Source organism: Nerophis lumbriciformis, linkage group LG11 (genome assembly GCF_033978685.3).
Source record: "Nerophis lumbriciformis linkage group LG11, RoL_Nlum_v2.1, whole genome shotgun sequence".
NCBI classification, from domain to species: Eukaryota; Metazoa; Chordata; class Actinopteri; order Syngnathiformes; family Syngnathidae; genus Nerophis; species Nerophis lumbriciformis.
This window is the reverse complement of record NC_084558.2, coordinates 53,832,323-53,854,193: the sequence shown is the minus strand read 5'-3', so window position 1 is coordinate 53,854,193 and position 21,871 is coordinate 53,832,323. Positions and strand designations below refer to the sequence as shown.

Below are 21,871 nucleotides of genomic sequence, written 5' to 3'. Positions count from 1 at the left end.
CCTCCTTGAGACCTCGGAACAATGCCTCTCTCTAGTATAATAAAAGTCGTCATTTTGCTCGACACAAGTCAATATTTTACAAGAAAAAATGGAACATTTGTGCAATAATATAATAAAAGTTGGAATTTTACTCAATAACAGTCGCAACTTTACAAGAAAAGCTTAAAATTTGGGCAATTTTATGAAAAGAGTCGTAATTTTACTCGACAAAAGTCACAATTTTGTAAGAAAACGTAAAAATGTGGGCAATATTATAATAATAATCGGAAATTTTACTTGGCAAAATTATGACAAAAGTCAATCAATCAATCAATCAATCAATCAATCAATGTTTACTTATATAGCCCTAAATCACGAGTGTCTCAAAGGGCTGCACAAGCCACAACGACATCCCGCATCAGGGCAAGGAAAAACTCAACGCCAATGGGATGACAATGAGAAACCGTGGAGGGAATAAGACAAAAGTCATCATTTTACTCAAAAAAAAAAAAATGTCACCATTTTACAAAAACAACAACAAAAATGGGCAATTTTGTGATAAATGTCAGAATTTTATATGACAAATGTTGCCATTTTGCATTAAAAAAGTCATCATTTTGCGAGAAAATATTGCAATATTACAGAAACCGAAAGAATATGAGACATTTTTCCCAATTTTATAAGAAACAAGTCGACACATTGTGAGAAAAAGACTGCGTTTAGTTCATTTATTTATTTTTAAATTTTTGGTTGGTAATTGTTTTTTAATCTTCATTATTTACTTCACATTATTACAGTACGTCTCTATATACATATTTATGTTACTTATTTTTTTTAAATTTTGGCCAAAGGGAGCACATTTCAATTTCTTACACACACTTGTTATTTCATATATTGGCCAGAGGGGGAGCACTTCAAAAAAAATTTACACACACTTGTTATTTCATATGTTGACCAGAGGGGAAGCACTTCAAATTTTTTACACACACTTGTTATTTCATATGTTGACCAAAGCGGGAGCACTTCAAATTTTTACACACATTTGTTATTTCATATGCTGACCAGAGGGGGAGCACTTACATTTTTTACACACATTTGTTATTTCATATGTTGACCAAAGCGGGAGCACTTCAAATTTTTACACACATTTGTTATTTCATATGCTGACCAGAGGGGGAGCACTTACATTTTTTACACACACTTGTTATTTCATATGTTGACCAGAGCGGGAGCACTTCAAATTTTTTACACACACTTGTTATTTCATATGTTGACCAGAGGGGGAGCACTTACATTTTTTACACACATTTGTTATTTCATATGCTGACCAGAGCGGGAGCACTTCAAATTTTTTTACACACACTTGTTATTTCATATGTTGACCAGAGCGGGAGCACTTCAAATTTTTTACACACATTTGTTATTTCATATGCTGACCAGAGCGGGAGCACTTCAAATTTTTTACACACACTTGTTATTTCATGTGTTGACCAAAGCGGGAGCACTTCAAATTTTTACACACATTTGTTATTTCATATGCTGACCAGAGGGGGAGCACTTCAAATTTTTACACACACTTGTTATTTCATATGTTAACCAAAGGGGGAGCACTTCAAATTTTTACACACACTTGTTATTTCATATGTTGACCAGAGCGGGAGCACTTCAAATTTTTTACACACACTTGTTATTTCATATGTTGACCAGAGCGGGAGCACTTAAAATTTTTTACACACACTTGTTATTTCATATGTTGACCAAAGCGGGAGCACTTCAAATTTTTACACACATTTGTTATTTCATATGTTGACCAGAGCGGGAGCACTTCATATTTTTACACACACTTGTTATTTCATATGTTGACCAAAGGGGGGAGCACTTCATATTTTTACACACACTTGTTATTTCATATGTTGACCAGAGGGCACTTTTAAAACCGACAAAGTCAATTTGAAAAATCCCTCCTTTTTGGGACCACCCTCATGTTGATAGATATCACCACAAATGAGACATTGTCTATTAGATGCAATGTTATTGATTTATGTCATCACTTGTGCACACCTCCTCATATGGAAGATACTTTTCCTTCTTCATGTCTCAAGAAGGGTAGAAATACAAGAACACACACACACACACACACACACACACACACACACACACACACACACACACACACTGGACCAGGCCCTAATAAAAGTGTCCATATGGAGACCATGTGCCAGACCGGTCTCTGTGTGCAGGACCAGCCTGCATGGTGTGCATGAAGGTACCTGGGACTTACAGTCCAGGTAGACATCAGTCCAGGTAGACATCAGTCCAGGTAGATATCACGTGATTGGCTGGACAAAATGTTGTGTTGACAAAGTTGTGGTTCTCCTCTCCCTCCAAAAGAACTGTGAATGCTGCCTGGGGTCATGCACTTATTGTGAGGCCACAGTCTCACTTCCAGATGTGTTTATTGTGTGATTGCCCAACTAATCTACACCCAAACATCATCTACTTAGTATTATTATTATTATTATTATTATTATTATTATTATTATTATTATGACCCTGCCAGTATCAAAACCTTCGACTGGACCGGAAAAAAAAAAAAAAAAAAAAAAAAAAAAAAAGAATATATATATATATATATATATATATATATATATATATATATATATATATATATATATATATATATATATATATATATATATATATCCCAGATTACCCAGTATTCACGGTTTTCATTTTTTGAACTTGCACAATTCCCACATTTCTCACCAGATTGGAAGCGTTCCACCATCCACACACTCCACTCACTTTGGACCATCAAACTACCATTTTCCAAGTTCTAAAAAAAATTCCAGGAAATCCCAGAATGACCGGGTTTTCCAAAGCCCTATTTTCGCCTCTTCCTGGAAAGTTTTCACAGTCCACATTTTTCATTCCTTTTTGACCATTCCCCCTTCAAAACAGTCCTTTTAGTTGGGACAACAAATGTTATCTTTTTTTTTTCCCACACAAATTCCCAGTTTTCCCAAAATTCCAGGAATTCCGAAATACCCATTCTCAATTCAAACTGTTATTACGTCAATGTTTTTCAACCAATTAAAAAAATTCCAATACCAACCTTTTCATATCATCTAGGACAATAGTTCAAGTATCAACATTTTCAAAAATTTCCGGTTTTCCCAAAATTCCCGGGATATTCCTATTCAAATAAATGGATGTATTCTTAGTCTACAATACCCTAAATTCTCAACATTTTTTAACCAGATTCCAACTTTTCAACCATCCACCCACACTACTCTTACGATATATCCCACAATTCTCAACCGATTGGAAGCGTTCCACCATCCACACACTCCACTCACTTTGGACCATCAAACTACCATTTTCCAAGTTCTAAAAAATTTTCCAGGAAATGCCAGAATGACCGGGTTTTCCAAAGCCCTATTTTCGCCTCTTCCTGGAAAGTTTTCACAGTCCACATTTTTCATTCCTTTTTGACCATTCCGCCTTCAAAACAGTCCTTTTAGTTGGGACAACAAATGTTATCTTTTTTTTTTTTCCACACAAATTCCCAGTTTTCCCAAAATTCCAGGAATTCCGAAATACCCATTCTCGATTCAAACTGTTATTACGTCAATGTTTTTCAACCAATTAAAAAAATTCCAATACCAACCTTTTCATATCATCTAGGACAATAGTTCAAGTATCAACATTTTCAAAAATTTCCGGTTTTCCCAAAATTCCCGGGATATTCCTATTCAAATGAATGGATGTATTCTTAGTCTACAATACCCTAAATTCTCAACATTTTTAAACCAGATTCCGACTTTTCAACCATCCACCCACACTACTCTTACGATATATCCCACATTTCTCACCAGATTGGAAGCGTTCCACCATCCACACACTCCACTCACCTTGGACCATCAAACTACCATTTTCCAAGTTCTAAAAAAAATTCCAGGAAATCCCAGAATGACCGGTTTTCCAAAGCCCTATTATCACCTCTTCCTGGAAAGTTTTCACAGTCCACATTTTTCATTCCTTTTTGACCATTCCCCCTTCAAAACAGTCCTCTTAGTTGGGACAACAAACGTTATCTTTTTTTTTTTTTTTTCACACAAATTCCCAGTTTTCCCAAAATTCCAGGAATTCCAAAATACCCATTCTCAATTCAAACTGTTATTATGTCAACGTTTTTCAACCGATTAAAACAATTCCAACACCAACCTTTTCATATCATCTAGGACAATAGTTCAAGTATCAACATTTTCCAAAATTTCCGGTTTTCCCCAAATTCCCGGGATATTCCTATTCAAATGAATAGATGTATTGTTAGTTACACAATGGCCTAATTTCTCAACATTTTTAAACCAGATTCTGACTTTTCAACTATCCAAACACACCACTCTTACGATATATACATGTTTTCCCTTTCCCAAAATTCCCGGTTTTCCCGTAAATTCCGGTAATTTTACCCCCATTGACAATGAATAGGAAATATACAAACCTCTCTATATCCCACATTTCTCAACCCATTGGAATTGTTCCACCATCCACACACTCCACTCACCTTGGACCATCAAACTACCATTTTCCAAGTTCTAAAAAAAATCCAGGAAATCCCAGAATTACCTGTTTTCCAAAGCCCTATTTTCACCTCTTCCTGGAAAGTTTTCACAGTCCACATTTTTCATTCCTTTTTGACCATTCCACCTTCAAAACAGTCCTCTTAGTTGGGACAACAAACGTTATCTTTTTTTTTTTTTTTCACACAAATTCCCAGTTTTCCCAAAATTCCAGGAATTCCAAAATACCCATTCTCAATTCAAACTGTTATTACGTCAACGTTTTTCAACCGATTAAAAAAATTCCAACACCAACCCATTCATATCATCTAGGACAATAGTTCAAGTATCAACATTTTCAAAAATTTCCGGTTTTCCCCAAATTCCCGGGATATTCTTATTCAAATGAATAGATGTATTGTTAGTTACACAATGGCCTAATTTCTCAACATTTTTAAACCAGATTCTGACTTTTCAACTATCCAAACACACCACTCTTACGATATATACATGTTTTCCCTTTCCCAAAATTCCCGGTTTTCCCGTAAATTCCGGTAATTTTACCCCCATTGACAATGAATAGGAAATATACAAACCTCTCGATATCCCACATTTCTCAACCCATTGGAACTGTTCCACCATCCACACACTCCACTCACCTTGGACCATCAAACTACCATTTTCCAAGTTCTAAAAAAAATTCCAGGAAATCCCAGAATGACCGGTTTTCCAAAGCCCTATTTTCACCTCTTCCTGGAAAGTTTTCACAGTCCACATTTTTCATTCCTTTTTGACCATTCCACCTTCAAAACAGTCCTCTTAGTTGGGACAACAAACATTTTTTTTTTCACACAAATTCCCAGTTTTCCCAAAATTCCAGGAATTCCAAAATACCCATTCTCAATTCAAACTGTTATTACGTCAACGTTTTTCAACCGATTAAAAAAATTCCAACACCAACCCATTCATATCATCTAGGACAATAGTTCAAGTATCAACATTTTCCAAAATTTCCGGTTTTCCCCAAATTCCCGGGATATTCCTATTCAAATGAATAGATGTATTGTTAGTTACACAATGGCCTAATTTCTCAACATTTTTAAACCAGATTCTGACTTTTCAACTATCCAAACACACCACTCTTACGATATATACATGTTTTCCCTTTCCCAAAATTCCCGGTTTTCCCGTAAATTCCGGTAATTTTACCCCCATTGACAATGAATAGGAAATATACAAACCTCTCTATATCCCACATTTCTCAACCCATTGGAACTGTTCCACCATCCACACACTCCACTCACCTTGGACCATCAAACTACCATTTTCCAAGTTCTAAAAAAAATTCCAGGAAATCCCAGAATGACCGGTTTTCCAAAGCCCTATTATCACCTCTTCCTGGAAAGTTTTCACAGTCCACATTTTTCATTCCTTTTTGACCATTCCACCATCAAAACACTTTCAAAATATTCCTTTTAGTTTTTGTACAAATTCCCAGTTTTCCCCAAATTCCAGGAATCTCAAAATACCCATTCTCAATTCTAACTGTTGTTACGTCAACATTTTTCAACCCATTTAAAAAATTCCAACACCAACCCATTCACATCATCTAGGAAAATAGTTGTAGTATCAACATTTTCAAAATTTCCCGGTTTTCCCCAAATTCCGAAATTCTCGGGATATTCCTATTCAAATAAATGGATGTATTCTTAGTTCTACAATACCCTAAATTCTCAACATTTTTTAACCAGATTCCAACTTTTCAACAATCCACACACACTACTCTTACGATATATCAAATGCAAAACATGTTTTCCCTTTCCCAAAATTCCTGGTTTTCTCGTAAATTCCGGGAATTTTACCCCCATTGACAATGAATAGGAAATATACAAACCTCTCTATATCCCACATTTCTCAACCCATTCAAACTATTCCACCATCCACACACTCTACTCACCCTCAATCATCAAACTACTATTTTCCAAGTTCTAAAAAAATTCCAGGAAATCCCAGAACTACCGGTTTTCCAAAGCCCTATTTTCACCTTCCTGGAAAGTTTTCACAGTCCACATTTTTCATTCCTTGTTGACCATTCCACCTTCAAAACATTTTCAAAATATTCCTTTTAGTTCTTGTACAAATTCCCAGTTTTCCCCAAATTCCAAGAATCTCGAAATACCCATTCTCAATTCTAACTGTTGTTACGTCAACATTTTTCAACCCATTAGAAACATTCCAACACCAACCCATTCATATCATCTAGGAAAATAGTTGTAGTATCAACATTTTCAAAATTTCCCGGCTTTCCCCAAATTCCGAAATTCTCGGGATATTCCTATTCAAATAAATTGATGTATTCTTAGTTCTACAATACCCTAAATTCTCAACATTTTTAAACCAGATTCCGACTTTTCAACCATCCACCCACACTACTCTTACGATATATCCCACATTTCTCACCAGATTGGAAGCGTTCCACCATCCACACACTCCACTCACCTTGGACCATCAAACTATTATTTTCCAAGTTCTAAAAAAATTTCCAGGAAATGCCAGAATGACCGGGTTTTCCAAAGCCCTATTTTCACCTCTTCCTGGAAAGTTTTCAAAGTCCACATTTTTCATTAGTTTTTGACCATTCCACCTTCAAAACAGTCCTCTTAGTTGGGACAACAAACGTTATCTTTTTTTTTTTTTTCCACACAAATTCCCAGTTTTCCCAAAATTCCAGGAATTCCAAAATACCCATTCTCAATTCAAACTGTTATTACGTCAACGTTTTTCAACCCATTGAAAAAATTCCAACACCAACCCATTCATATCATCTAGGACAATAGTTCAAGTATCAACATTTTCAAAAATTTCCGGTTTTCCCCAAATTCCCGGGATATTCCTATTCAAATGAATAGATGTATTGTTAGTTACACAATGGCCTAATTTCTCAACATTTTTAAACCAGATTCTGACTTTTCAACTATCCAAACACACCACTCTTACGATATATACATGTTTTCCCTTTCCCAAAATTCCCGGTTTTCCCGTAAATTCCGGTAATTTTACCCCCATTGACAATGAATAGGAAATATACAAACCTCTCCATATCCCACATTTCTCAACCCATTGGAACTATTCCACCATCCACACACTCTACTCACCCTCAATCATCAAACTACTATTTTCCAAGTTCTAAAAAAATTCCAGGAAATCCCAGAACTACCAGTTTTCCAAACCCCTATTTTCACCTCTTCCTGGAAAGTTTTCACAGTCCACATTTTTCATTCCTTGTTGACCATTCCACCTTCAAAACATTTTCAAAATATTCCTTTTAGTCTTTGTACAAATTCCCAGTTTTCCCCAAATTCCAGGAATCTCGAAATACCCATTCTCAATGCTAACTGTTGTTACGTCAACATTTTTCAACCCATTTCAAAAATTCCAACACCAACCCATTCACATCATCTAGGAAAATAGTTGTAGTATCAACATTTTCAAAATTTCCCGGCTTTCCCCAAATTCCGAAATTCTCGGGATATTCCTATTCAAATAAATGGATGTATTCTTAGTTCTACAATACCCTAAATTCTCAACATTTTTTAACCAGATTCCAACTTTTCAACAATCCACACACACTACTCTTACGATATATCAAACGCAAAACAAGTTTTCCCTTTCCCAAAATTCCTGGTTTTCCCGTAAATTCCGGGAATTTTACCCCCATTGACAATGAATAGGAAATATACAAACCTCTCCATATCCCACATTTCTCAACCCATTGGAATTGTTCCACCATCCACACACTCCACTCACCTTGGACCATCAAACTACTATTTTCCAAGTTCTAAAAAAAATCCAGGAAATCCCAGAACTACCTGTTTTCCAAAGCCCTATTTTCACCTCTTCCTGGAAAGTTTTCACAGTCCACATTTTTCATTCCTTTTTGACCATTCCCCCTTCAAAACAGTCCTCTTAGTTGGGACAACAAACGTTATCTTTTTTTTTTTTTTTCACACAAATTCCCAGTTTTCCCAAAATTCCAGGAATTCCAAAATACCCATTCTCAATTCAAACTGTTATTACGTCAACGTTTTTCAACCGATTAAAAAAATTCCAACACCAACCCATTCATATCATCTAGGACAATAGTTCAAGTATCAACATTTTCAAAAGTTCCCGGTTTTCCCCAATTTCCCAGGATATTCGTATTCAAATGAATAGATGTATTGTTAGTTACACAATGCCCTAATTTCTCAACATTTTTTAACCAGATTCCAACTTTTCAACAACCCACACACACTACTCTTACGATATATCAAACGCAAAACATGTTTTCCCTTTCCCAAAATTCCTGGTTTTCCCGTAAATTCCGGGAATTTTACCCCCATTGACAATGAATAGGAAATATACAAACCTCTCCATATCCCACATTTCTCAACCCATTGGAACTGTTCCACCATCCACACACTCTACTCACCCTCAACCATCAAACTACTATTTTCCAAGTTCTAAAAAAATTCCAGGAAATCCCAGAACTACCGGTTTTCCAAAGCCCTATTTTCACCTCTTCCTGGAAAGTTTTCACAGTCCACACTTTTCATTCGTTTTTGACCATTCCACCTTCAAAACACTTTCAAAATATTCCTTTTAGTTCTTGTACAAATTCCCAGTTTTCCCAAAACTCCAGGAATTCCGAAATACCCATTCTCAATTCAAACTGTTGTTACGTCAACATTTTTCAACCCGTTTCAAAAGTTCCAACACCAACCTTTTCATATCATCTAGGACAATAGTTTTAGTATCACATTTTTTAAAAATGTGCGGTTTTCTTGAAATTCCCAAATTCCCGGGATATTTAAATGAATAGATGTATTCTTAGTTCGACAATACCCTAAATTCTCTAAATTTTGCGCCATTTTTAAACCAGATTCCGACTTTTCAACCATCCACACACACTACTCTTACGATACATTGAATGCAAAACATGTTTTCCCTTTCCCCAAATTACCGGAAATTCCGGGAATTTTACCCCCATTGACAATGAATAGTAAATATACAAACCTCTCCATATCCCACATTTCTCAACCCATTCGAACCGCTCCACTCCACTCACCTTGGACCATCAAACTACTATTTTCCAAGTTCTAAAGAAAATACCAGGAAATCCCAGAATGACCGGTTTTCCAAAGCCCTATTTTCACCTCTTCCTGGAAAGTTTTTACAGTCCACATTTTTCATTCGTTTTTGACCATTCCACCTTCAAAACAGTCCTCTTAGTTGGGATAACAAAACTTATCTTTTCTTCCACACAAATTCCCAGTTTTCCCAAAATTCCAGGAATTCCGAAATACCCATTCTCAATTCAAACTGTTATTACGTCAACATTTTTCAACCCATTTAAAAAATTCCAACACCAACCTTTTCATATCATCTAGGACAATAGTTGTAGTATTAACATTTTCAAAAATTCCCGGTCTTCTTGAAATTCCCATATTCCCGGGATATTCCTATTCAAATAAATGGATGTATTCTTAGTTCTACAATACCCTAAATTCTCAACATTTTTAAACCTGATTCTGAGTTTTGAACCATCCACACACACTACTCTTACGATATATTGAACACAAATTCCCCAAATTCTCAGTTTTCCGGTAATTTTACCCCAATTGACAATGAATAGTGAATATACAAACCTCTCCATATCCCACATTTCTCAACCAAGTATCAACAAGGGCTGCAAAGATCCATTGATTAAATCGATTAATTCGATTCGAAAATAAATTTGATTTGTATCATGTTGTTTCGATGATGTGTTAAATGCGTTTGATTTATTAAAAAAATCCAGTCCGCTCCAATTGAGCAAACACGAGAGCGGTGCCGCGCTGCGGGTGATGTCGTCTGTGGGTGTTTGTGTGGCGGGGACAGCATAGTGCCGAGAGAGACGGTCACAAGACGGGGAAGAAAGAGAGCAAAGGGCCCAAAGAAGACTAGAGAAGCTAATTTAAAATAAAAAAAGACTGACATTGTGGGGAAATGTTTTGCTCTGCCAAATGTCAGCGATGATGCAGCACATTACCAGGATGCAACCTGCATATTTATCAAGGTATACATCTATTTGAGTATCTCACGCCATCGTATATGTTTGATGCACATAAAGAACATGTTAGCATCTACTGTTTGTATGCTAATGCTAACTTGTTGTTTGTTCAAAAACCAAACACCTGTCTTTCAAGTAATACCTTTTTAAATGTGTTACATCTCAATGTACCATACTTTGTCTAAAAGTTAGTTTTTATTATGTATCACCTTGATTAATGTTACACAGTTTTTTTTTTTAAATTAGTAATATCGAGTAGGGCTGGGCGATAAAACAATATAAAAAAAATTGAGGTAGACATGACTCGATATGAATAAAAAATGTGTTTTATTTTTTCCATGGGAAGAAATCTTGGTTGCATGAACAAAGGCACTGGCTCTATGGTAAACATGACAGTGATAGTATCAATTAACAACTTTGCATGGATTGAGAAGAGAAAGTCAAAATGAAAAAATTGTGGATAAAAGAGGAAAAGTCACCTGGACAGTATGGCAATAATATTTTGTTTTTGTTTTTTCAAAAGGGCCGTAGTCAGACCAATGTAGACCACCTTTGCCGTGCTCACCCTTTAGAGCACAGCTGCAACTTCCTAGCACTGCAGAAAATAGTTATGTTCAGGTTTCTCTATGTGTACATTTTCACACTTTGCACTATTTTCTTACACTTTATTAAACATTTCTTATATACTCCTTCATTTTAAGAGGTTATAGTTCAGTGTTCAATGTGATTTTAACATTTTGTTGACATTGTTTGAGTGTTTGTTGACATTTGCTCTCTGCCTTGATAGCTGAGGGATTATAATCAGAGGAAGTTACATTTCAAGTCTTTTTTCCCCCTTAGGCCATTAAAAAATACCAATATTTATCGATATAGACCAATATGAAATACTGATATCGTGATACAGTTTTCAGCCGTATCGCCCAGACCCGCTATATAGTGATGCTCTCATGGTCAAAGTGCCATTTCAATGTTCTGAATTTATAAGGAAAAAGGTCATCAGTAAAATAAGTTTTTTTAATCAAACTATTTCCCTAAAATGCGCATTAGGGCCAAAAAAATGTGTGTTGATTACTTGATTAATCAAACAAATGACTTGATTACTAGAATAGTTCATTACTGCAACCCAAGTATCAATGACAAAACGCAAAAAAAAAAAAAAAAGTGATGATTCTGACTCAAAACTAGATTTTTTTTAGTATATTATATATATATATATATATATATATATATATATATATATATATATATATATATATATATATATGTCTTAATAAGGTTATCCAAAAAAATAGTGCTCGATACCGTAGTAGAGCGCGATATATGTATGTGTGGGAAAAAAAATCACAAGACTATTTCATCTCTACAGGCCTGTTTCATGAGGGGGGGTACCCTCAATCATCAGGAGATTTTAATGGGAGCATTCGCATACCACGGGTTTATATAGGGTACAGAGTGGGTGGGTACAGGCTGGCCTAGGGGCGTGGTGATTGGCTCATGATATGCCAAATTTTCAAAGAGAACGGCCTACGGATCACGATTGAAGCCAACAAGCAAACCGTCAACTTCCTTGACGTCACTTTCAACCTGAGAAATAACAGCTACCAACCATTCACGAAATCCAACACAACACTCCAATACGTGCACCATGACAGCAACCACCCACCCACCACCACGAAAAGAATACCTACCGGAATCAATAAAAGGCTATCGATGCTGTCATCTAGCAAAGCTGAATTTGACCAAGCAACCCCCCCGTACCAATAAGCCCTTGATGAAAGCGGATACAATTTCACCCTCACCTATGAACCCACGCCAGGAAACCAGCCAAAAAAGAACAGAAAACGAAACGACATCATCTGGTACAACCCCCCATACAGCAAAAACGTCTCAACTAACATTGGACACAAATTCCTCAATCTGATTGACAAACACTTTCCCAAAGACAACAACCTAAGAAAAGTATTCAACAAGAACAACATTAAATTGAGCTACAGCTGCATGAACAATATACGACAAATCATCTCAAACCACAACAAAACAATTGCAAATGAGCCGTCGACCCCCAGTCAGAGCGACTCCAAAACCAACAAAGCATGTAACTGTCGAAAGAAACCTGATTGCCCCCTCAACGGGGGGTGCTTACAAACATCAGTTGTCTACCAATCTAAGGTAATACGCAAGGACATTAACACATCCGACACATATGTAGGATTAACCGAGGGTGAATTCAAAACCAGATGGAACAATCACAAGGCTTCTTTCAGGAACAAAAACCTGCGAAATACCACAGAACTCAGCAAACACATTTGGGACCTCAAAGACAATAATGTTGAATATTCAATAACATGGCAAATTCTTGCATCCAGCACACCTTACAATAGTGGTAATAAAAGATGCAACCTATGCTTGAAAGAGAAACTGTTTATTATTTACCGTCCAGACCTGTCATCCCTCAACAAGCGCAGCGAAATTGTAACAACATGCCGCCATAGACGGAAACACCTCCTAGGTAACACATGAGCCAATCACCACGCCCCTAGGCCAGCCTGTACCCACCCACTCTGTACCCTATATAAACCGTGGTATGCGAATGCTCCCATTAAAATCTCCTGATGATTGAGGGTACCCCCCCTCATGAAACAGGCCTGTAGAGATGAAATAGTCTTGTGATTTTTTTCCCCACACATACATATATATATATATATATATATATATATATATATATATATATATATATATATATATATATATATATATATATATATAACCAGGCGATCAGTTTCTGAGCTGTTGTGCACATAAGTACTCGGTGGTAGTACACTTTCCCGCCACTCGGGGCAGTAATATCCAACAAACAGAAGAAGTCTGGAGTTTCTTGAGCGCCCAAATTATGACCAAAGTGGTGAAGCTGAATTTTCATTTGCATTTTAATTTGATTGACAGTTTAAAAAATATCTACATTTATATAGTTTATTATTAATTTACTGAGAATGTTTTTTATCTTATGCATTTATTTTTTGCAATCAGCCTGACCTAAGCCTTGATAATGATCTTTGTGATTCACACATACTTTCCTATCATTTGACAAGATTTATCATATCACGTTATTTTTGATATAATTGTGTGAATGTTCCGGAACATTCACACATGTTTTCTACACCAAAATTCGTGTATTTCTTCTTCTTCTCCAAATTTCGGCGCGCTCTACCTTCCACATTTTCTAACCCGACTTCAAACCGTTCCAACTTCAAAGTGTTCAGCCTATTTTTCAAACTTCCACCATTTCCACATTTTTCAACCGATTCAAACCATTCCACCTTCCACATATTCCACTCATCCTGGACATTTAACTATCATTTTTCCAAGTTAAAAACAATTCCAGGACTTTCCAGAATTTCTGGTTTTCCAAAGCCCTATTTTCACCCTTTTTTCTACCGTCTACTCCTTCCACATTTTTCAACTCACTTCAACCGTTCCACCGTCAAATCATTCCTCTTAATCAGGACAAAAAACAAAGTTGTGTTTTTAACTGGAAAAATTCCCAGTTTTCCCCAAATTCCGGGAATTCTGTAATACCATTTCACCATTAAAAATATTACTACTTCAACATTTCTCGACCGATTTGAAAATTTCCGACACCAACGATTTCAACTCATTCACAACATTCAAGTTTTATACCATTTTTTTTTTTAAATCCTGATTTCCCCAAAATTTCCCTAATACCATTTACTACTTCAACATTTCTTGACCAATTTAAACAATTCCAACACCAACCAATTCAGCTCATTCAGGACATTTATGCTCCTAATCATTTTTTTTTTAAATTCCGCTTTTCCCAAAAATCCTAAATTTCCAGGAAGTTTCCATTGAAATGATTGGGACATTTTTCCAAGTTGCACAATTCGCACATTTTTCAACGTATTCAAACCATTCCACCTTCAACATATTCCACTCATCCAGGACATTCAAACCATCATTTTTCCAATTAAAAAAAAAATTCCAGGAATTCCCAGTTTTCCAAACTCTATTTTCACCCTTTTTTTCTGTCGACTACTCCTCCCACATTTTTCAACCCACTTCAACCGTTCCACCGTCAAAGCATTCCTCTTAGTTTTCCCGAAATTCCGTAATACCATTTTTCAATGAAAAAACTGTTACTACTTCAACATTTCTTGACCGATTTCTTGATCATTTCCAGAAAAATCCCGCTTTTCCCAAAATCCCCAAATTTCCAGGAAGTTCCCATTGAAATGAATTGGACATTTTTCCAAGTTGCACAATTCCCACATTTTTCAACCTATTCGAACCATTCCACCTTCAACATATTCCACTCATCCTGGACATTCAAACTATAATTTTTCCACATTCAACAAATTTCCAGGAATTCTTGTTTTTTTTCTAACCGCATTTCCAACCTTTTTTTGTGCAATGACTCCTTTCACATTTTTCAACCCATTTCAACCGTTCCACTGTCAAAACATTCCTCTTAATCAGGACAAACAAACAAGTTAGTTTAAGAACTTAAAAAATTCCCGTTTTCCCCTGAAATTCCAAAATACCATTTGTCAATTAAAAAACTGTTCTTCAACATTTCTTGACCAATTTAAACAATTCCAACACCAACCAATTCAGCTCAGTCAGGACATTCATGCTCATAATAATTTTTCTAAAAAATCCCGCTTTTCCCAAAATTCCCACATTTCCAGGAAGTTCCCATTGAAATGATTGGGACATTTTTACAAGTTGCACAATTCCCACATTTTTCAACCTATTCAAACCATCCCACCTTCAACATATTCCACTCATCCTGGACATTCAAACCATCATTTTTCCAATTAAAAAAAAAATTCCAGGAATTCCCAGTTTTCCAAACTGTATTTTCACCCTTTTTTCTGTCGACTACTCAATTTAAGAACTTTCCCTGAAATTCCAAAATACCATTTGTCAATTAAAAAACTGTTCTTCAACATTTCTTGACCGATTTAAACAATTCCAACACCAACCAATTCAGCTCATTCAGGACATTCATGCTCCTAATCATTTTTCTAAAAAATCCGGCTTTTCCCAAAATCCCCAAATTTCCAGGAAGTTCCCATTGAAATGAATGGGACATTTTTTTTTTAATTGCAGCATTCCCACATTTTTCTACCTATTCAAACCATTCCAACATTCAAACTATTCTTACATTCACACTACATTCAATCAGCATTTGACTTCTATTTATTCTTCTTCTTTTTCTTCTTCTCCACATTTTGGCGCGCTCTACCTTCCACATTTTCTAACCCGACTTCAAACCGGTCCAACTTCAAAGTGTTCAGCCTATTTTTCAAACTTCCACCATTTCCACATTTTTCAACCGATTCAAACCATTCCACCTTCAACATATTCCACTCATCCTGGACATTTAACTATCATTTTTCCAGGTTAAAAACAATTCCAGGACTTTCCAGAATTTCTGGTTTTCCAAAGCCCTATTTTCACCCTTTTTTCTACCGTCTACTCCTTCCACATTTTTCAACTCACTTCAACCGTTCCACCGTCAAATCATTCCTCTTAATCAGGACAAAAAACAAAGTTGTGTTTTTAACTGGAAAAATTCCCGGTTTTCCCAAAATTCCGGGAATTCTGTAATACCATTTCACCATTAAAAATATTACTACTTCAACATTTCTCGACCGATTTGAAAATTTCCAACACCAACGATTTCAACTCATTCTTAACATTCAAGTTTTATACCATTTTAAAAAAGAAAATCCTGATTTCCCCCAAATTTCCCCAATACCATTTACTACTTCAACATTTCTTGACCAATTTAAACAATTCCAACACCAACCAATTCAGCTCATTCAGGACATTCATGCTCATAATCATTTTTCAAAAAATCCAGCTTTTCCCAAAATTCCCAAATTTCCAGGAAATTCCCATTGAAATGAATGGGACATTTTTCCAAGTTGCACAATTCCCACATTTTTCAACCGATTCAAACCATTCCAACATTCAAACTATTCTTACATTCACACTACATTCAATCAGCATTTTACTTCTATTTCTTCTTCTTCTTCTTCTTCTCCACATTTCGGCGCGCTCTACCTTCCACATTTTCTAACCCGACTTCAAACCGATCCAACTTCAAAGTGTTCAGCCTATTTTTCAAACTTCCACCATTTCCACATTTTTCAACCGATTCAAACCATTCCACCTTCAACATATTCCACTCATCCTGGACATTTAACTATCATTTTTCCAAGTTAAAAACAATTCCAGGACTTTCCAGAATTTCTGGTTTTCCAAAGCCCTATTTTCACCCTTTTTTCTACCGTCTACTCCTTCCACATTTTTCAACTCACTTCAACCGTTCCACCGTCAAAACATTCCTCTTACTCAGGACAAAAAACAAAGTTGTGTTTTTAACTGGAAAAATTCCCGGTTTTCCCAAAATTCCGGGAATTCTGTAATACCATTTCACCATTAAAAATATTACTACTTCAACATTTCTCGACCGATTTGAAAATTTCCGAAACCAACGATTTCAACTCATTCACAACATTCAAGTTTTATACCATTTAAAAAAAAATAATCCTGATTTCCCCAAAATTTCCCTAATAGCATTTACTACTTCAACATTTCTTGACCGATTTAAACAATTCCAACACCAACCAAATCAGCTCATTCAGGACATTCATGCTCCGAATTATTTTTCTAAAAAATCCCGCTTTTCCTAAAATTCCCAAATTTCCAGGAAGTTCCCATTGAAATGAATGGGACATTTTTTTAAATTGTAGCATTCCCACATTTTTCAACCCACTTCAACCGTTCCACCGTCAAATCATTCCTATTAATCAGGACAAAAAATAAAGTTGTGTTTTTAACTGGAAAAATTCCCGGTTTTCCCAAAATTCCGGGAATTCTGTAGTACCATTTCTCCATTAAAAATATTACTACTTCAACATTTCTCGACCGATTTGAAAATTTCCAACACCAACGATTTCAACTCATTCACAACATTCAAATTTTATACCTTTTTTTTTTTTTTAAATCCTGATTTCCCCAAAATTTCCCTAATACCATTTACTACTTCAACATTTCTTGACCGATTTAAACAATTCCAACACCAACCAATTCAGCTCATTCAGGACATTCATGCTCCTAATCATTTTTCTAAAAAAATCCCGCTTTTGCCAAAATTCCCAAATTTCCAGGAAATTCCCATTGAAATATATGGGACATTTTTTTTAAATTGCAGCATTCCCACATTTTTCAACCTATTCAAATAATTCCAACATTGAAACTATTCTTACATTCACACTACATTCTGTCAGCATTTCAGTTCAACTTCAGAATTGGAGCATTCACACTAAATTCCTTCAGGAATTTCCTTTTCTAGTTATTGAATATGATTAAAATCTAGAGTAAGATTCAGTGTTAATATTTGAGTGTACCTCTGTAGTGGAAAAGTTTGGCCCCGAGCTCCAAAAAGGTGAAGAACCCCCATGATAAATGATGCTGGATATACATTTTTGATGATGGAGGTGCGAGACCACTACTGTAGTTTTATGGTTTTTGTCCTCAAAGATGGAGGACTTTGGTTGTTGTATTTCAAAACTTCTTAGGAAAAGGAAGGGACTTACTGTAAGGATCGTCCTCGGTCTTGGTGCCGTTAACTTTCCCCTTCCTGTCGATGCGGAGGAAGAACTTCTGGTAGGAGAAGAGTTTCCTCCGGCGCACGTCGCCCTGCAGGTGGTTGTAGCTGCTGCGCACGTGGCGCCCCACCACGGCGGCCGAGGGCGAAGACAGGTTGGTCGCCCGCGGCAACCTGGCGGAGGAGGCGCGGAGGGGCGCCGGCGACACGGCGGACGGCGAGGCCTCCTGCCAGACGACGGGGTGGCGCGGCGGGCTCCCCAATCCGGCGGCATGGTGGCTCTGGCTAGAAGTGGGCGGCGAGGACAGCGGCGAGGACCAGGAGGGCCGGAGCAGGAGGAGGAAGGCGAGGGGGATGAAGCGCGTCAAGGTTGCGCCGCGGAGGCGGGAGGAGAACCAGACCACCGGTGCACCTTGTGTCACTGTCCATCTACACATGGTAGTGGAGCCTGAGGAGCTGTGGAGGAGCTCAGGGGCTGGAGCATGCTGAGCCGAGCGCAGGGCGAGGGAACACCAGCGGGAGAGTCCCCCCCCTCCCCTCAACCCACAACCTTTTGGACCAGAGTCCCAGTGCGGCTTGGTCCCTCACCAGCTGCTTAGGAATGCTCGGACATCCATAAGTCAGTTGGGTTTCCTCCCAGTCCTCCTTAAAAGTCTTTTTTGGATCAGCTCATTCGTTCAGTTTCAAAGTCTCCTCCCAGAGAGATGGTCCAACAAAGTAGCAACACCAAAAACTGCAGGAATCCAGAAAGAAGACCAGGAAAAAAGGAAGGATCCAAACTCTCCGAGCGGGTGCAAGTCTGTGGTGGCTCCTCTCCGAGTGTGTGAGCTCTGTGCAGCGTCGCCTCTCTTCTATTGCTCTCTCTCTCCTTTTAGGCCTCTTCCTCCTTCTCTCTCTCTCTCTCCCTCCTCTCTATCAGCTGTGCGGACTTGAGCCTGGTTTCTGCTTTCACCTTATTTATCTGCTGCCAACCCGCCCCACACCTCATCTCCTGGTGTGATTGGACGTCTGTGCAGACCACTGGCTTTCAAGAACCGTGTATGAGTCTGGTGGGGGGGGGGGGGGTTTCTCTTTCCATCCCCCTGGTGTTGCAGTCTCCTCATTGCTGAGCACGGAGGGAAGGAAAAGTTCACCACTTTAATCTCTTTTATTCACTCGATTCTCACCGATTCAACCGATCCTCCATTGCCCCAACTTCTCTACACGTATCAGCTTTCAAGAACCGTGTATGAGTCTGGTGCGGGGGGGGGGGTTTCTCTTTCCATCCCCCTGGTGTTGCAGTCTCCTCATTGCTGAGCACGGAGGGAAGGAAAAGTTCACCACTTTAATCTCTTTTATTCACTCGATTCTCACCGATTCAACCGATCCTCCATTGCCCCAACTTCTCTACACGTATCAGCTTTCAAGAACCGTGTATGAGTCTGGTGGGGGGGGGGGGGGGGGTTTCTCTTTCCATCCCCCTGGTGTTGCAGTCTCCTCATTGCTGAGCACGGAGGGAAGGAAAAGTTCACCACTTTAATCTCTTTTATTCACTCGATTCTCACCGATTCAACCGATCCTCCATTGCCCCAACTTCTCTACACGTATCAGCTTTCAAGAACCGTGTATGAGTCTGGTGGGGGGGGGGTTTCTCTTTCCATCCCCCTGGTGTTGCAGTCTCCTCATTGCTGAGCACGGAGGGAAGGAAAAGTTCACCACTTTAATCTCTTTTATTCACTCGATTCTCACCGATTCAACCGATCCTCCATTGCCCCAACTTCTCTACACATATCAGCTCTGTGTTGATACAAACCTCTCCTTATCCCACATTTCTCAACCAATTTGAACAGTTCCACCATCCACACACTCCACTCACTTTACACCATTAAACGACCATCAAAAAGTTCCAGAAATTTCCAGAATTACCTGTTTTCCAAAGCCCTATTTTGACCTCTTCCTGGAAAGTTTTCACAGTGCACATGTTTCATTAGTTTTTGACCATTCCACCTTCAAAACAGTCCTCTTAGTTGGATAACAAACGTTATTTTTTTTTCTCGTACAAATTCCCAATTTTTCCAAAATTCCAAGAAATCGGAAATACCCATTCTCAATTCAAACTGTTGTTACGTCAACATTTACAACACATTTCAAAAATTCCAACACCAACCCATTCATATCATCTAGACCAGGGGTCGGCAACCCAGAAATTTCCAGAATGACCTGTTTTCCAAAGCCCTATTTTGACCTCTTCCTGGAAAGTTTTCACAGTGCACATTTTTCATTAGTTTTTGACTATTCCACCTTCAAAACAGTCCTCTTAGTTGGATAACAAACGTTATTTTTTTTTTTCTCGTACAAATTCTCAATCCGATCTCGATCCATTCTCGATCCGCCTGTCGATCTTCAAGATCGACAGGCGGATTGGTGCGGCGTCTTCAGTAATGCGGACGCTGTATCGATCCGTTGTGGTGAAGAAAGAGCTGAGCCGGAAGGCAAAGCTCTCAATTTACCGGTCGATCTACGTTCCCATCCTCACCTATGGTCATGAGCTTTGGGTTATGACCGAAAAGACAAGATCACGGGTACAAGCGGCCGAAATGAGTTTCCTCCGCCGGGTGGCGGGGCTCTCCCTTAGAGATAGGGTGAGAAGCTCTGCCATCCGGGGGGAGCTCAAAGTAAAGCCGCTGCTCCTCCACATCGAGAGGAGCCAGATGAGGTGGTTCGGGCATCTGGTCAGGATGCCACCCGAACGCCTCCCTAGGGAGGTGTTTAGGGCACGTCCGACCGGTAGGAGGCCGCGGGGAAGACCCAGGACACGTTGGGAAGACTATGTCTCCCGGCTGGCCTGGGAACGCCTCGGGGTCCCACAGGAAGAGCTAGACGAAGTGGCTGGGGAGAGGGAAGTCTGGGCTTCCCTGCTTAGGCTGCTGCCCCCGCGACCCGACCTCGGATAAGCGGAAGAAGATGGATGGATGGATGGACAAATTCTCAATTTTCCCAAAATTCCAGGAAATCCGAAATACCCATTCTCAATTCAAACTGTTGTTACGTCAACATTTACAACACATTTCAAAAATTCCAACACCAACCCATTCATATCATCTAGACCAGGGGTCGGCAACCCAAAATGTTGAAAGAGCCATATTGGACCAAAAATACAAAAACAAATCTGTCTGGAGCCTCAAAAAATTAAAAGCCATATTACATACACATACCTGCCAACTACTCCGGTTTTCCCGTAATTAGTACGGTTTTCATCAACCTATTCCGGGTTACGGTTGCAGTGATAAAAAATACGGTTTTTCATTAATTAAGAAAACTTTTTTTTTTTAAAGTTTTATTCACGAAATCGCGTAACAACAATGACAATCGACACTGCTTCCCGTAACTTCCTATCGAGCCATTCCGAATGCCATGCGCGAGGCATGTCTGTAGTATTTAAGTTCATTGTTTTCAGTTTGTCGTTCTGGTGACATCCCGCATTCTTACCCCTGTCACACTCTGTCTACCTCTGCGCACTTCATGCCATGTCCAAGTAAGTTTTTTCTATTAATGCCACAGTTAGTGTTTTTGTTCACAGTTTTTTTGCCCACGTGCAAGTCTTTTTGTTTCGTTGGT

The 21,871-nt window shown here is 38.2% G+C and overlaps 1 protein-coding gene across 1 annotated transcript in view; it reads right to left on the bottom strand.

Annotated features, from left to right (window-relative positions):
- fgf10a (fibroblast growth factor 10a) overlaps nucleotides 1-19,149 on the bottom strand; it is a 114,889-nt gene extending 95,740 nt beyond the window's left edge. Inside the window, exon 1 of the mRNA XM_061966368.2 lies at nucleotides 18,264-19,149. Within this exon, the coding sequence (XP_061822352.1) occupies nucleotides 18,264-18,711 (448 nt within the window). The 5' untranslated portion in view covers nucleotides 18,712-19,149. The remainder of the gene's footprint in view (nucleotides 1-18,263) is intronic.
- Nucleotides 19,150-21,871: the final 2,722 nt, after the last annotated feature.